The sequence below is a fragment of the Falco naumanni genome, chromosome Z (assembly GCF_017639655.2).
Source record: "Falco naumanni isolate bFalNau1 chromosome Z, bFalNau1.pat, whole genome shotgun sequence".
Lineage (NCBI taxonomy): Eukaryota > Metazoa > Chordata > Aves > Falconiformes > Falconidae > Falco > Falco naumanni.
The window spans coordinates 7407321-7424892 of record NC_054080.1 but is presented as its reverse complement, the minus strand read 5'-3'; the positions used below and the strand labels follow the sequence as shown (position 1 = coordinate 7424892).

Below are 17572 nucleotides of genomic sequence, written 5' to 3'. Positions count from 1 at the left end.
GTTGCCTGCTGAGCCACAACATTGAAAGCAACAATGTTTCATTTTATAAATTCCTGTCTTGGTTCTATGAGCAGAACCTGCCATTATCTGTGTAATTCTTCAGTAATTTTTCATACCATTTTCTTTAAAAGAGGTGTGTGGACCACAACAATCAGGCTGCAAAGGCTTACCTAATGAGCTTTCCAAACCTTTCCTTTGAATTGTGGATTAGAACTGAGGAAAGAGGTTGAGGATGTGAGAAAGATGGGAAGAGGAATGTGAATTACTGGAGCAGGTAGACAAGGAGATGGATTGGAGCATAAATCCTTGGGAAAACAGGCTTTGTTATTTCTGTTTATGTAGCAATTTGTCTAAGTCTCTTACTTGCTGGTAAGATAACTAGCATTGGAAAAAGTTGGTACCGTAGCATGAAGCTGTTCATTTTATGAACCAGAATTAACAAAACCTTTCTAAAATACTGTCTGATTTACCTTTGTTAGCAAAGCTTGCTGAAGAATGAGCAAAATCAAGAAGAAATGATACTTCACTTCCTGCTGGATCTCTCTAGTCAATGTGGTGTCTCATTTCCCTGTACTCCAAGTGGGACGTCTTTTGATTTAACATCTTCCCTTCATGCTATTGAGGATGATTCAGCTATGGATGTGAAATCTCTCTGGGATGATGTGAGATTGCATCTTCGACGATTTCTAGTAAATAGGCTGCAAAGTCAAGAAGAAACAAATCCTAATGCTTTACAACAACAAATGGAGTTTAAAACTCAGTGCATACAGCAACTTTTGTTTCTTTATCCTGAATCGGAAGTCTTAGTAAAGTATCAAAATATGCAGAATAAACTGGTTAGTGATCTTCTACAGAACTGTATTTTGTCTAGTTGTGGTGAAACAAATTTTGATAAGGTTGTTCATGGTTACCAAAGTTCTATACCCACGTTGTGCACAATGATAAAAGAGGATTTGTATATACTAAGTGGAACTATTGATCTTTCTTCATCATTGAAGTTTATTAATGAAACTTATCTGGATACCATCACCGAAGAAATGACAGTTCTCCTTGAAAGACTTTGTGAGCTGCAGTTCAAAGAAAATGCTCTACATATAGTTAAGGCAAACAAGATTTCAAAGAAGCATAGAGGAACAGTTCATGCTGTGGGTTAGTAGCCTTATTTTATGTTATTGTAGTTAGATATTATTTGAGTTATACTGCTTTTTTTCCAATATGCTTGATTATTTCCTGTGAAGAGAGAGGCCTGAGATTATTAATTACAGCTTTATGTTTTAGCCATATTACTGCAGTTAAATTATAGACTGTCTCAGAATTGTGATTAAAAAGGTTTAAACTAAGGGAGAGTATCTTACGCTTATGTATGTAGAAACCCCATTTTAATTCAGTGGATAACAGTGTCGTGTCTTAGTTGGGGTTTTTTTAGTCTAACTTGTTCCAACTGCTGAAATACATAATAGAATAAGAACTGTTTAATCCAGATTTTAAAAATACCACAAACTCTTCAGTCTTCTACCTCCACTGTTTTTGAATTGTCAGAAGTTTAATGGAGAGTATAGGAAGGTCTGTACAATAATGTGGCCATGAAATAGACACAGATTCATACATCAGAGCTGAACCAAAAGATCACTATTCAGATTCTAATTAAAAAAAAAAAAAAAAAAAAAAAGAAACGTTTTCTAGGACTGTGAAAGTATGGTTGGTGAGTTAGAGTTAATGATACCTAGCCGTTTCTTCTTGTTCCAAGGAAATGGGGTATTTTCTGTACTTTCTTTTTACATTTGGTGAGTCTGACATGCTGACTTCCAAAGCGAAGAAGCAGAGCTTTAGAAAAAAATTGCACAAAATGGAAACTTTCATAACATAATTGCATGATTGTATGTAATTGCTTTTTCAAAGCAGAGTTTTGAACACAGCTCCTCTATGCAAGAGCTGTTTGTTTAAAACATAGCCTTCCATAAAGGTGAAGTAGTTTGCAGACAGAAAATACTAAAAGTTTAGAATCACGTGAAAAATACAGAAACAGAAAGTAGATCTTTGGGCTGTACAACATACACAAAGGATGAGGTAGTGAGGTGATTTGCCACGTCTGTGCAGAAGAAAATTATACTCTGGTGAGTTTTAAAATCAATATACATGTTAATATAAGTCAACTAGAAATTCCACTGGAAGAAATGCAGAAAGAATTTTTCAACAGGAGCTGAAATACGGAGGAATATGTAGAACACATGAAAGGTAAGGTAAGGGAAAAGGCACGCAGACAAATAATTTGAAAGGATGAGAAGTTCAATGTAAAGCTGATATATTAGTGGGGTGGAATGTTGGTAGGAAACAAGGAGAAGTCATGACAGAGTGATGTTGAGTTGTGAAGTAAATGACAAGAAATGTATCTTTGAATTACATGGTGAGATGGGAATCAGTGAAAGGATTCATTGACAAAAAAATGACTCGTAGGGAACTGGAAGTTTGTAACTTAATTTTTCTTTCAGTCTCCAAACAGCTCACAAAGGTGGGAAAGTTGTTACTTCCATTTGCCATCTAAGACCTAGAAATTAAAGTGACTGTAAGGGTGGCTTGTCTAAAAACCCCACGCATTAACTGCTTTCTTTACAAGAAGGAAAACAGTCCTTCAATCCATTAAGACAGCAATTCCTCTGCCTAAATTTTCTTTGCCACAGGATATGTCTTTACATGTTTTTGTGCCAGCGCATCTATCCAGACAGATTTTCAGTGCACAGTTCTGTTGTCTATTCAGAAGAACAGAGGAAGATTAAGGTATACAACATAAATCTTGGGACTTGCTTGCAACTTTTAAAACAGTTGCTGCAATTAGTTTTAGAAAACTAAAAATGTCTGTATTTCATAAATCCCGCGGAAGATTTTTGATTCAAAATGTATTAAAGATCAGATTTGCATGTGCAGCAGCTGTCCCCTTAGCACCCAGAAAATGTGTTCAGAAGCCATGTTTGTTAATATTATGTAACACTTAAAATTACTTCCTTCATACAGGCAGTCCTCTTCATATCTTCATCACTATATAATACTTCATATTATTTTACGTCAAAAGGGTTGGTATGGGAGGCAAGCATTGATTCACCTTCCGTCTCTCACTAGTTTTCGGCATATCAGACTGTTCTAGACAATCTGTGGTTACAGACTGCAGGCATGCAAAGGATAAAGCAACAATAGTGAAGTCAGCAGGCTAGAGCAAAACGGGGTGTCAGAGCTGTGAAGTTACGTAGGATTATTTTTTTCATTTTGTTGACATGTCATAGCCTGTTCTTTGGTTTTATTCATCAGCACAAGCAAAATTTACACCAAAACAATCATAACTGAATAGTTTATTGTATGTGAGCTTATACGTGAAAAATTTTTCTTCGAAGAGATTATTCTCTTCTAAACATTTGCATATACTGGTTTTATACCACGCAAAGTCAGAAAAAGGCACTTTTCCATTGGAATTAAAGTGTTCACAAGGCAGTTCACACTGAAATAACTATTCTGGGGAAAAAGCCCTACAGAATAACCGTTTTGGGAGATTTATAATGGTAGCCAAATTCTTAGTGTCAAGTGACTTTTCCTGCATGGAATTCCTATTAAATTCTGATACCTTTGCTGCCCTCCCATAATTGAGAGTGGAAATCTGTATTTATACATAGGTTAGGTTAAAAGATGGCTTTAGTAGGTTGCCTTGACAGTAATACCTGGTTTGCTGAGTATTAAAAAAAACAAAGAAGCATACTGGAGTATGGAGGGGAGGGGAGAAAGGGAAAGAAACTTTTTTTCTTGGCTGTAAGGCAGTTAACACCTATGTGCTTCTTATTTTTTGATGCACGTTCCCTCTGCCCTCTGGGAACCAGCACATTTCAGAACAGCAAAGTAATTTAATCTAGGGCGTTCAATTGGGACTCTTATCCCAGAGGTGAAAAAAGTTTTCCTGTTTACTTTGTCCACCCTCGGGGAAATACGGTTTTTGGTTTGTTGGGTTTTGTGTCTTTTTTTGTAAGAGCTGCTCTAATTGATCCTACTGTATAGGAGAGGAAAAAATGAAAGAAAATAATGAAATAATGCTAGAACCTCAGAAAACATTATATAGATGACCTACTTCTGTCAGGAAAATATAGGTTGTCTATAACAAGCTTTAACAGAGTTATAAGTCTTTAAAATATTTCATAGACAACAATCTATTTGTGAAGTAAGGAATTAACATTTTTGTTTTCACACTGTATTAGAACAGTTATTTGTCAAGTACTGTAATGAAATTGTATCTGCTTATCAGGATTGAGGATGAGCATGGTTTGAGAAGGAAGCTGACAAAATGGTATGTGAAAAGAGGCAAATTCTTTGGAACTTGGCATCTTTGGTTGCCAGCTCTAGTGGAGGGAGGTGGGTTTATGTTGTAACATGATCCTGTGTCCAGTTAAATCTGTGACTCCTTACCATTAACAGTGCAGGATTCAGCCATTAGTGTTTGGGCTACGTTATTGTAGTAGGTTTTTATCTACAGTGGATCATAATTTTTCTGTGTACTCTCAGCACATCACCTATGTTTCCAACCTGCTAAAACAATATTTGGAGAATGTTCCCCCTGCCCCCCAAATACTTTTTTGATGGAATGTTGTAAGATGTTTCAACCTTTGTATCGTATTAATCATATGTGTCTTGCGAAAGTTTATTTAAATGTTAAAGCATTTTAAAACGTACTTTATATATATCTGTTAACATATTTAGCATGGAAAGAATCATGCAGACAGCTGTTTTTCAGCTTATATCTTATGATTTTTTGCTTCAATTTCCAGTGTCACATTTCTCAGAAATTATTTGCGGTAAGTCTATTAAATGTGGATTGTACTTTTACCTTTTGAACCTTTTTTGTGTTCCTTTATTTACAAAAATGTTAATCTAGTTTAATCAGGCATTACTAACCTATCTTAATCCTTCATCTCTTATAAGAGTAGCTGTTTCTTCGTCTAAAAGTGGTAAGACATTAGCCAATAAAAACCTTAAACCCCATGAAATTATACACATTTTATATATTAGTGGAAGGTTTTCTTTGGTTTTATTTATATAATTATATATATATACACAGAGAGAGAGAGAGAGTGTGAATACATGTGTAGACTAATTAGCCTATTTTTTAATTTCCTGTGGTTAAAACTAAAATGAGATTAGAGCTCTGAATTTTATTTTTTGTGACATTCAAATTCATTGGCTTAATATTTTCATTTAATCACAAACTTGCCAGAGACCCTTAAATAGACTCTCAAATCTAATGGCATTTGCTAATGAAATATACTTTTATTATATAATTAATAACTTTTACAATCTTCAGTGAAATTTGTTTTTAAAATTTTAGGCAATATGTAGTTCTTCAAAATCAATAGTTTATTGTTTTTAAGAAAGTATTACTGCAAAGTGCAGTTAAACTGAAGTGATGCATATTTGACTAAGTATATTTTTAGCTACTAATTAAGTCACCTTCACTGATCTATTTTAATACTCATATTTTGTACTTTTACCCCAGTATACCATCCTCTTAATTATGTGTTCAGCAGGCTTCCTTTGTCTTTTGTTTCTCCAGAATATGACCAACTTCCATTCTATTCTAAAGATATATTCAAATGCAAACTGTGATTTTAATTATGATATTTTAAATTCATTATCTTTAAATATTCATGAGTTCCCAAGAATATATTGTGTTCATGGCACACCTAATTTCAATGTGGCGTATATCTAAACTTGAACAGAAGGACTTAATATTGTTTAGAGGAGCTGCATTTGTGCAGTAGAGTTGAAAATGAGAAGAGAAACAGGCCTTGCAGTAATTTGTTTGAATGAAAGTAAGTTTGGGACCTTAAATGAAAGTACTTGGTAAGATAAATCTTATTTTGAAGTCACTTATCCTTATGTATTTCCAGCAGTGTGCTGTCCAGCTCACTTGAAACATGAGTTTTGGGTTTTGCACATTTGACTTAAATTTGTTTTCTCTTCTGCATTCATGTGCACATGGCTGTTTCCCCTAGTTTATAATTTCTGCCCCTTGAAATAAAGAACCTTAGGTTTCAGGGTTGCTTTTATCCTCCCATTTAGTTTTAATTCAGTCAGTTTGTGATCTCTTGAGCTGCAATTATTGCCTACAAGAAATCGTCTATGATCTTCATCTGATCTATCAAAAATACAGCTAAAATAGTATTGATACCTCCTGGTCTAGTGACTCAAATTTTAAAATGATGAAAAAACAGGTTTTCGTGTCTGGACATAATTAGGACTCAACTTCTTTAGTATAATTTAATTTATATCTGGAAATTAAAGTTAATTCCAGACATGTTTTCATTTAATTAATATTTGTATCTTTACACCTTTTTTGAGATTTCTGTCCAGGTAAAGAACTATAGCTGATAATTTACAATATTTATGTTGTAGTTACGATCGCTTTTCCATCATGTTTTCTTATCTGTTGTCCCTTATGCTTTTAGAAGTATTAGGAGGAAGAGGGGAAGTTTCTCTGTCAGTTGGTTTACTACTGTTCTGGCCTACAAAATACTATTGTGTCTTTCTGAAGTGCCGGTAGGACATTCTGATGTAAAGTGGACCACATGGATTACAGATTATAATATCCAGTATCACATCTTGCCTCAGCAGTTCAAGTTCATTATATTGCTCAGATCCTGGCATTAATACAAGCAAGTTTTCAGTTATATCTATAATGTGTTGTTAAGGGCCAAACATTTTAGAAATATAAAATTTTAAAACTTAATTATGGGGGTTTATTTCAAGGGTGTATTTTTATTAATTTAAGCTTTAAAATATTTCAAGACCTACATACCTGTTTTAGTGACTTTCAGACATTATAAATACAAAAATAGAGGAATGATAACAGAAACTGGAACTTCACCCTACTTGCTTCCTTGCATGTCTTTCTCTTTTTTTACTCCACCAGGCCAGCCTATAACAACCACGCAACCCTTCTGATCGATGGGAGGTGCTGTTTCTGTTTCTACTTGATGGCTGTAGCTGATGTGTTTCTATTATATTTCTGCCTGCTTGGCATCTCCTTCTCTCTTCCATTTCTCCTCTCTGTATCACTGCAGAGTGCCTGGTAATACAACTTTCATAGGAACAGGGCTTTAGGGGCCTGTATAAAGCAAGGTATGGAGCAGCTGCTGGAAAGAATGGTACCTGTATGCAAACAGGCTTTGCAACCACTGAATCCTTGAGCTGCACCCTATGTGGTGATGCATGGCACAGTCTTCCCCATGTCTTACACAGCTGGAGTGTAAAATTCTAGTTTCCATCCATGAAAGATGGGGAAGTAGCAGATCAAGTGAAACCAAAGCACTTCTTTTTTACGCATATAATAACCTTCACAGAGAACATGAGGACATCAGCAAAAATGGCATGGATACTACCTACAGATTGAGTAAAAATCATTAGGTTTTTTTTACTTTATAAATACCAAAGATGCCTGATTTTGTATTATGAGCCAATCGGTATTGAGTTATTCAATAGGTTTAATTCTCACCTATTTAAAATAATGGAGCAAATAGTGTTGGTGGGAATTTATAATAGAAAGTTAAAATTGAAAACCTGTGGACATACAGATATGATGCAGATTTCTGCAGTTGTCTTTGTTCCTTGAGAAGCCTATAAAATGTTGACAGCCAAAACAAGATCCTATTACTCAGGGGAAACAAAATAAATGTCTTTGCCTTTAATATAGGAAATAATGTGTTTCATAGCCTCTTTGTCACGTATTACTTATTTCTTATCCTTGCAAGTATTGTATTTGATTTCTACTGCACAATTATATTAAATGGAAATATGAGTAGTACTGAGGAGAAAATAAAACCATCTGTTTGAACATACAGAGCTGGAGTTTTAATAAAAAAGAGGTACTTTTTTAAAGGCCATATGAGCGTAATACCCTAGGACCACAAATGTTTTTCTAGTGGGAGAATGCCATTTTTATAAAGATTACAAAAGCATTAAGCTTGTTACTTCTTAGGCTTATAGCAGGGGGTAAGATAACAGTATCTAAGTTACTGAAATGTCAGTTGAACTGACAGAATTTCAAAGCTGTTAGCATGCCTGAATACATTCCTTCTTTTTAGAGCAGTTGCTTGAAATTACTTACTAAGACCATAACATGAAGACGGGCAGTAAAATCTTGTTCTTGACTTTTTGTCATACTGAAAAGGTGCCCATTCTGAAATTTTATTACCATGTTGTTTATTTAATAAGATAAGTAATCACTAAGTTTGCTTTTCAAATTATTTGTATATTTTGAAACATCAAATTCTTGCTGCTTTCTTGGGTTACATTTTTTTTTTTGACTGTTGTGCCCTGAAGAAGTTCTTCTGCTTCATCTTTTCCAATAGGAACTTGAATCTGTTTTCTGATTTCTGTAGAGGTTGAAAAGTTTCCATTATTGGTATTTTATTTGCTTTCAAAATGTCCACAATTAGCAAACACCAACTTACTTTCTTACTTTTTGCTCTCTCAGCACACTTGCGTCTTTTTCCTCAGCATGAAGAGAGCATTTAATTCACTGTGCCCTCTAATTAATGCATTCTTCTCCCAAGTTTAAAAGGTGGAAGTGATTTACTTTCCAGTCTGATAGCTTGTGAGTGGTCAGAGGTCAATTTGAGTTTTATATACTGTAGTATTCTGTTTAGTAATAAAAAATGTGAAAATCTGAGAAAGAATTAGTAAGCTAGGCTCTCTTTTACTTCAGAGTAAAGGCCTGTGTGGAGAAAAGTATGTAGAACTATGGCAGTTAAGACAAGACTTCAAAAATTTCTTTTAGAGAGGCTCCCGCAGTATTGATTGGAAAGTTCTTGTGGGAGTCTTTTCAGTATATGCATCTACTGTCATATAGTCACAAGTTAATTAGATGGTCCTGGCTGTGATTTTTGTCAGGACAGGGAACCTCTTCTGTCACAAAATGTGTATCCAGAAAGGAAATCTAATTTTTAAAAGGCAAAATTATTTTAGTCACAATAGGTCATTTTGGTGAAAAATTATATGTGTTTAAATTGAGGGTGTGTCACATCCACAAGATGGATGTTACATGCTATGTTAGAACATGAATCCCCTTTCTATTGTGCCTTAGGCTTAGAAATTTTTTAAAACCCTCTGTCTTCAATCAAGGGGCTGCTGTACCCACAGAGGTTTTGAAAAACAAAGCTGTCAGTCATTTTATAGTGCTGTTCACTACATTCACGGAATATAGCAGGACAATGGAGATATTGCTGTCTGATCTAGAGGGATTAAGGGTGGTTATAACACAGTCTAACTTTCTAGTTTGAAATTTAGCAGTTAGCGCTCTGGAGGTTTTTAGTACCACTAAACATTGCAGGCTCTCTGGAATTGGATCTGTTACTGCTCTCATGCTTTCAAGAAGAGCTTCCTTTTCCTCAGTAGCATCATGCACTGATCATCCTCTGGCTGAGATCCAAATCCTTGTATTTAAGTATAATGGGTGGTATACTGATTTGCTGTTCATGTGCTAGTAAAGTCCATAAATTTCTGTAATGCACAAATTAGATATTCTGTTACATACACTACTATCAGCTCAGCTATAAAGAGGTGTTTTAAGAGTGTTGTCTCAGCTCAGTGAGTAGAAACCTATAGATATATGTATATCCATGCTGACGTATGATTAATCCTTCATTTGTATTCTAGCCTTTCTCCAAAATATTTGTTGAAAGGTTATGGATTTCCGAACTAATTTCTCTAGAAGTTTTTAAAGGGCAGTGTCTGCCTTTTTTCTGTATACCTAGACTTAGTTCTGATTTTTATATTCCTCGTAAAAGTAATCATGAGAACTTTGTGGTGACTTTGGGTAGCTGAGGTTTTGAAATATAAAGAGGTAGGAAGCAGAAATATAAGTATTGACTCCAGCTTTATATGTAATTTTTTGAGTGTTTTCTCTTATTAGAACAAAAGCTGTCACTATCTGCCTCTATCTTGGGAATTCCGAGGAGTAGGAGAAGCAAAAGTGACAGAGGCACTTTAATCTATTATTTAAGGAAATACATAATATCATGCGTAGACTACACAAAGGAATGATGAACACTTGATAGAAATTCCTGATTGGTTGAAAGTTCCTAACAATCTAATTTTAATGGAATGGGTCTGATGTAATGAACTGATCTGTGGAGACACCTAAGTGTGTAAATGCAGAGGATAGAAACAAAGCTAGCAGACATTTTTATGTTTGCAGACATTAAAGGAATTGAAATCAGATTATAATAAACACATTGATTACTGTTTTCAAATATAAATTACAATTGTCTTTTATCATCCAAGTGTTTTAAATGGTCTACAGGGAAAGATGCAAGTCCTATTGAAGTTAGAATTCATGAGAAAGTTTGACAGACCTGGCAGTACTTCATTTCTCTTTCAGCAAAGACTGAAGAAGGTAATCAACTTGGAGTTCTTCAAGGACTCCTGTGTTTCAGAATAGGTGCAATCTCCAGTTTGCTACAGGCTGCCTCAGTTTTTACACTTTCTTCAAACACTGGGCTTTGGTGTTTTCTGTGCCATGTGTGTGAAGACTTCAGGGAATGCAGTGACTCCCTCAGCCCACAGTTTAGGCAAGAAAATTCAAAAAATGTGTGTGGAACCAGTTTCTGCCATTGGCGAGGCCCAGAATATGCTTTCAGGTCTACTGAGAAATATTACAAAGCATAGCATTTTGTCATAGGGTAATTCTTGCAGTTTTCTGAGGAGGACTCTGCTTATAGTCACTACTTCAGAACAAATGGTCATTTCTAGAATAACACCTAACCCCTGCCCCCCCCAAATGCTATAAACAACTGCAAATACAGTATATCTACAACTTTTATGACCATTTTAATTAAAGGGGAATTTAAAGAATGTCTGTTTTTTCATTATTATGATAATTATCAGAAAATGATTGGATACCAGCTGCTAAATTCCTTAAATGGACCCATTCATTAATTAGTTTTAATTCAGAGACTGATTAATTTGTTTACATTTGAATTCTTTAAAATGTCATTGTCTACCAGAAGTCACAGTGTCTAATCAGAATATCCTGGAATTTCTTAGCGGATTTGTGTTTTTGAAAATTAAGGAGCAAGTTGAGTCTCTGGTTTAAGAGCAAGCTAAGATAGGTATCTATGTATAAAGTAGTTTTATTAAACATTATTACAGGGCACTTGGTCCTCAAAGCACATGAAGGGGTGTCTGGAATTTCTTCAACAGAGTTGTCAAGTAGCTGTGTGCTGTCAAGCAGTTAGATTGGTGAGATGATTTGCTCGAGACTACTACATTGAGTTTGGTGTCAGTACATGATCAGATGTTCCTGCTCTCCAACCTGTGTTTCCAGCACTGGTCTAACCTTTCATCAGTTGGTCAGTGAACATGATTTCAAGTAAAGATTTAATTTTGACAGGCCTATGCACTCAGTGTTAACAAACAACTTAGGCATTTGGAGGCAAACATTTAGCAACCTGATATGGAATCAACCTTCACAATGGGATGAAAACTGATCTCATTGAAGTGGGAAGACATTAGGGAGCAGATTTGATTAAAATCTCGCATATAGCGAATCTCTTTCAGAAGGTTAGCGTATCCTTCACTGGGGTGGTTTAATAGCTGGCAGTGACATTTCTCTTTCTATGACAGACACATTCTCTTGATTAAATATATGCAAATTTATACATGCTTACCATGTTTATACATAAGTTGAGATCCCTTACTTCACTGTGGTTTTTTGACACGTGCACAGTATGGATGTATAGTATATAAGCACTTATCAAAGCCACAAGTTAATGGTGACGTGTAATTAAAAAAAAGGTTGCTATCTTTAGATCTGTGACCAATTTTTTTTAAAAAAGGGATAAAAATAAGCCAACATGTAGTCTGTCTGCATAAGCTGCTTTATCAGATTCTCCTGGCACTCCTGGGTTTCACTGGAACTAACAGTGAGCTGCAGAGCAAGACAGGTGTTTAAAAAACCTTAAACACTGGGATAACAGTTTGCGTCCATGTGGTTTCCTCTGCTGCACTGATAGTTCTTTATGGGTCTGTCAGTTTCAATCAGCAGAGAGCACATGTGATCAGTATATCTGATAAACTTGTCAACGCCTTTTTAAAGCAGGATTCCTCAACCTATTCTATTTAACTCTCCTCCCCCCCTTCCCTTTTTCATCATTTCAAGTAGAATCTTGATAAGACAGAGATATGTCACAGGCAGCTGTGTATAGCTAGCTCAGGCTACAACTAATTTGTGGAGGAAAAAATTAAATCAGGAGGTAAATTATTTCATGATTGCTCATTCCCAACAGAGTTGGGCATCATTCTGAAGAAAATATCAAATAATTGGTTTCAGGCCATGTCAGACACATGCAATTCCCTTCACTAATGGCTATGTGAGGTAGCACTAGGCCTCAGGGGTCACCAAAGAACTGAAAATAGCTTAGTGCCGGGCACAGCAATAGAGAGACAGAGCACATAGGAAATGAAGTGGCAATAAGTGCAATCTATAGGGGAAATGTGCTTCACTTGGAGTTTAATATATTGGCTTAGAATCTGGCAGTAAGCCATGCAACAATTGTTTACCTTTTTGTCAGCATCTGCATCTGTTCTGTTTTGTAAACAGCACTTAACTTTCAGTCAGTAAATGCTGGAATCAATAACAACTGTTAAGGGATTTCCTTTCTTTTTTTTCATATTCCATAACAAATGCACGCTACAAACAGTGTTTGCCTTAGATTAACAAGAAACAGACATTAACAGGGTTAAAGGGATTTGGTTGGGAACGTTTTATAGCTTCTTGGGTTTGCAGTAATTGTATCTGTGTGATTTGAATGTATCTTGTAACCTATCCAAATTAAACTCTTAAAAAAATGCTAGCATGCAGTAATGAAGATGATTTTTTATAATTATCTTAAGTACTGTGTATAGAAAACTGCTGGCACTGTTTGTAATAATTTAGTTCTGTGTAATATTGTGTATTACATCTGCTATGCAGAAATACTAAGTTGCCTCTTACAGTATGAGGAAATTAGTGATTATATCCAGTGATACTAATTATTTAAACCTAGCAGTTACATTAAAAAACATACACCAACATGCAGTTTGAGAAAACTGTGAGCAGATGTCCATAAAAATTGAATATATCATTACTAAATACAAGTGAAAGAATAATATAGTTTATATACAAGCACTGTTTAGGAGATAGTGTGCAGATGAACGCTGTCATAAATGCAAGATTGTTATAATAGTTATAGCATCACTTAAAAGTTAATATTGCTGAGAGCTGAGGAACACATTATTGTTAATGGAATTTATGTATGTAACTCCCTGTGCACTGCTTTGAAAATTTATACCTTGAAATATCCCTACACACAGTGACTATCAGCAGCTGAGTTTCTGTTGCTTTATTAGGCTATTTCTTTTCAGTTTTTAACAAAATGTTAGTTCCATTTATGAAAAGGTTTTATTGTTCGTATGCAGGTTGTAGTTTGATTTTAAGTTTAATATTACACTTTTTTGATTTTCTTCCTCATATAGCTTTATTGGATGAAATCCCTGACATCACTTTCTTGTGTCCCTTGTAAAATGATATTGTAGATCTCTCCTATATGAAATTAAGCCTTATAAATAGGGGCAAGGGAATGATATTTAATGTATTGGGAAGGTATTTTATAGTAAAATTGATTAAAAGGGTTTTAAACCCTTGGTTCCTGCTGAGGGAGAAATCCCCACTGTAATCACTGAAGACGACAGTCATCAGGTTGCTTTCCAAGGATTCCATCATGAGTCTCAGAAGCAGTTTAGCCATGTGGCTCTGTACAATGAGTAGTGAGGCTAATTAATCTGAGAGCAACACTGTCGTAATGTAGCTATTCTTGAACATCCACAGCCAGCTCACCTATGATGCAGGGATTTCTGCACCACACTTTACTGTGTCACATCCCTGGGTGGGTTGAAATGATCAGAATTAGCCATTCAATTTTTTGAGATGTGGTGAATGCCAAACTATTAAAAAAATGTAAGATGTCACTCTCAATTTTATTTTTTTTTTTAAGAATTCACAAAAATTATGTTAAAGTTGTGGGATTCATTCATATACATATTTTCTTATGCCTTCTGAGATTTTAAATCCTTCCAGGCTATAACCAAGGAAATTGGAAACACTGTATTTAATGGTTTCAAGAGCTACAGCTTTGAGGAAAGTACCACGGTTGAAACTTGCTATAAAACCACAAGTTAGCGGGTATACACAGGTCATTGATATCTAGCACAGCCTTATTTCTCATGCTGCTTCATTTTTAGAGATGAAGGCAAATCTTTTTAAGCAGTAAGATAAAGGCAGGTACATTGCTACTGAATTTAAGTATTTAGGAGAAGCTCAGGTGCTATGATCAAGTGCTTTATTGAACGTGTGTCTTTTGCTCTACGTTGCTTGAAAAATGCTTTAATTAACGTACTAGCTGGCTTAGAATTCATATGGGCACTTCTCAGGTTCATCACCGGTAAAGTGAAATTCTCTAATACTGCCTTTTTTTTGTTCCTTAAGAGTTCCCAAGTGGTCACGTTATTTTGCAGAAAATAGCTTTGTATACAAATGCATAAGAGAAGAATGAGATTCAGTGTTCAAGACATACTGCATCAACACTGAATTTAACCTTGACGTTTGAATGACATGCTGATTTTTTGTTACAATTAATTTTGAATAGAAATAGCTCTACAATGTATTTGTGTCATTAGAAGATGGGATATTAATTTAACTGTAAGTATTGCAAACTTGTCCCTGATTTCACTAGTAATCCCTATGTGTCTCTTTTTACAGTATTGATACTATTTCACTAAACTATATCCTATATGTGCATATAATTCAGTTGTATATAGAAGAAAAAGCAGAAAAGACTTAAAAGAAGGGCAACAAGGTGATAAAAACCCATAGAACAGTTTCCATATAAGGAGATATAAGCAAGCCACAACTCTTCAGTTTGAAAACAAAATTAAGATGGCAGAATACAATAGATGTCTATAAAATGAGGGGAGGCATTATAAAAATGAAGAGGCATCAGTAGCTGACTGCTTCTTAAAACTAGTTGGCGTCAGACAAAGCCAGAAGGTGAAATATTCAAGCAAACAAAATGATACATGTGTTAACCCAGTGTGTAAGTAGAGTGTGGAGCTTTTTTCCACAAAATGTTATGGATGATGAAAATTCAGGTGGGGTGAAAGGGTAACTGGATAAGTTGGTGAAATAGAAACCCACTACAGATTATTAATGCATGTCACATATGTGCAAGCTGCCCAACTGCAAGTGGTCAAGAACTAGGTACGCTTTGAGAAAAACATCGTGTATATGATTTCCTTGTTACATTTTTATTTAATCTTATTTCAGTCACAGTCCAAGCCCAGGATACTGGGATAAAAGGCTGTAGTTGAACCCAATATAGCTACTCTTACAATTTTATGTTCTTATGTTTATGATATAGACACTCAGTTCTTAGCACCCCTGTTTGAGGTGCTTGTAATTTTTCAAATTAGATGTATTCTGCATTAATATTTTTTATAAGTTTTTATAAGTTTAAGTGAAAACCGTCTTTAATTACTCTCTAGTCTCAGAATTTTATATTAAAAACTTCAGTAAAGTTACCATTTCCTTGTTTGGAGTGTTGTGTTTTTCATACTTCAAGAAAAGTGTTGTCATGCGTTTTTATTGTTTATTGGTAAAAGGAGTGTTTTGCCAGCTAGTTAAGATAAATTGTTTTCAATCTAACATTTCAAGCCTAAGATATAATAATAAAAATAATTTAAGGCAGCATGCTCATCTGCCGTTTAGAAGTTCTGAAGCCTTAGAATGCTATCAAAAGTCTAAGTAAATAGTTGTTTGAATTTAGTGTGCATGTGTAACTTCATCTGCAGAAAACAAATGCCATTTTTGCTGTTTTCTGGTTAATCATTTTTGTAACTGTATCATTAAGCCTGATTGTTGAAGATCATGATGAGTGCTTACATTTTGTAAAGGTATGTTTGTACTACATGCTCATATCAAATTATCAGCACCTGAACCTAAATATTTAGTGTTAACCAAATGTCACTCACAATTTATGCAATGAAACAGCAAAACCCTTGGTATGTTACTGATCCTTAACTGTTTCAGCAGAAATTTGATTCTGGGTGTTATCTATGCTCTTTCTATGTAGGTTCTTTCATAATCTTTTCTGTATAGCTCTTCCAATTGCAGGAGAATGTTCCAGTGTGAGGAAGGAGGGAGAAAAGCCAGAAATTGTGGGGTGACCATTGCAAGAATTTCAGGTTTTGAGAGATTCAGCAAGTCAGCATAGGTGAAGTAGACCCATAACCTAGGTTATGGTGGATCTTGTGTTCTAAGTTGCATAGTAGCTGACTAAGCTCATTTGGGTTTAGAGCGTTTGAAAGTGCAACTGAAGAGTTATTCCATATGGATGGTAGAACTGTTTTGGCTTGAATTTACCTAAGAGCCGGGATCAATTGCATGTTAATGCAAGACCCATGTGTTTTATGTTAAGATGTTAAAACACCTTTGTGAGGTTTTTTAGAACTAAATTAGTATTTAGTTTGCATAATAGACAAGGATGGAACAGAAGCCTAGATTGTTTTGAAAGGCTGTATAAAAAAGTAGATCCAACTCGATCTGTGGTTTATGATTGATGTATGTTTGTCATAACATTGTCTTTAGTTGGAGGATGTGGGACCTGGAGTATTCTGCTTGTTTTGTGTATTTTTACACTTTTTACTACCAGGTTTCCACCCCACCCCCTTCATCAATAGATTTTATTGCTTATATTTGTGGCATTGATGCCTTCACTCAGGGCCTCTTTTCAGGTATATAATACTATTTAATATTTACAATGAGCATATTTTATCCTTAGATTTGCCAGCATTTGAGGCTTTCCTTCTGCTCTGGAAAGGATTATGTGTTTTATGCCATGAGGCATGGATGAGATCTGAAGAGAAACCTGAGATCCAACGTAGTCTGTCTCTAACCCCTAGTTTAGTGGATTCGTTGATCAGCTAGGTCAGAGTGCTCATTCCTACCTCCTGAAGACTAATTAGTACACTTTTGTCCAGATAGAACCAGCCAGATGTTCTCTGGTAAGATGAACTGCTTCATTTTTCAAATAGGATAGCATGTCTTTCAGATCTTGGGAAAATTTCTTCAGCTTCAAGTCCATTCTGCTAAAGTGAAAGGCCAAACTTGAAAATAAGTACTCCTGGTTCTCTGATGCTGTATGACTGCATTGGCTGCCTTGGTACCAGCATAGTGTGGCAAACCTTGCACAGTTTGATAGATATTCCATATTAATTTTACCTGGGGCTTCTTTTTCTATAAGGAAAGCTCTTGGAGAATCACCTTGTTTGGGATGGCAGACTACTACTGCGTGTCATTTGATGGCTGGGGTGGTAAATCAGCATGCCGGAGGACATGAAGTACTCTTCATGCCCCCTTTGCCTCTGTGTGACAGGAAATCAGGAGTATAGATTTTCTAAATGTAGAGATGCTAAAATGATGAGAGTTTTGAGCTTTTTCCTTTGCTTCCTT

At 35.3% G+C, this 17572-nt stretch overlaps 1 protein-coding gene across 4 annotated transcripts in view; it reads left to right on the top strand.

The window, feature by feature from the left end:
* Nucleotides 1–17572, top strand: part of KIAA0825 (KIAA0825 ortholog) — a 253339-nt gene that overhangs the window by 50104 nt on the left and 185663 nt on the right. For 3 of the 4 annotated variants that reach the window (XM_040580892.1, XM_040580893.1, XM_040580894.1), the window contains one exon: nucleotides 480–1149. In XM_040580892.1, coding sequence (XP_040436826.1) covers nucleotides 480–1149 — 670 coding nt within the window. Of the gene's footprint in view, nucleotides 1–479; nucleotides 4858–17572 lie in introns of those variants that run through there. The other variant, XM_040580895.1, reaches the window with a different exon arrangement.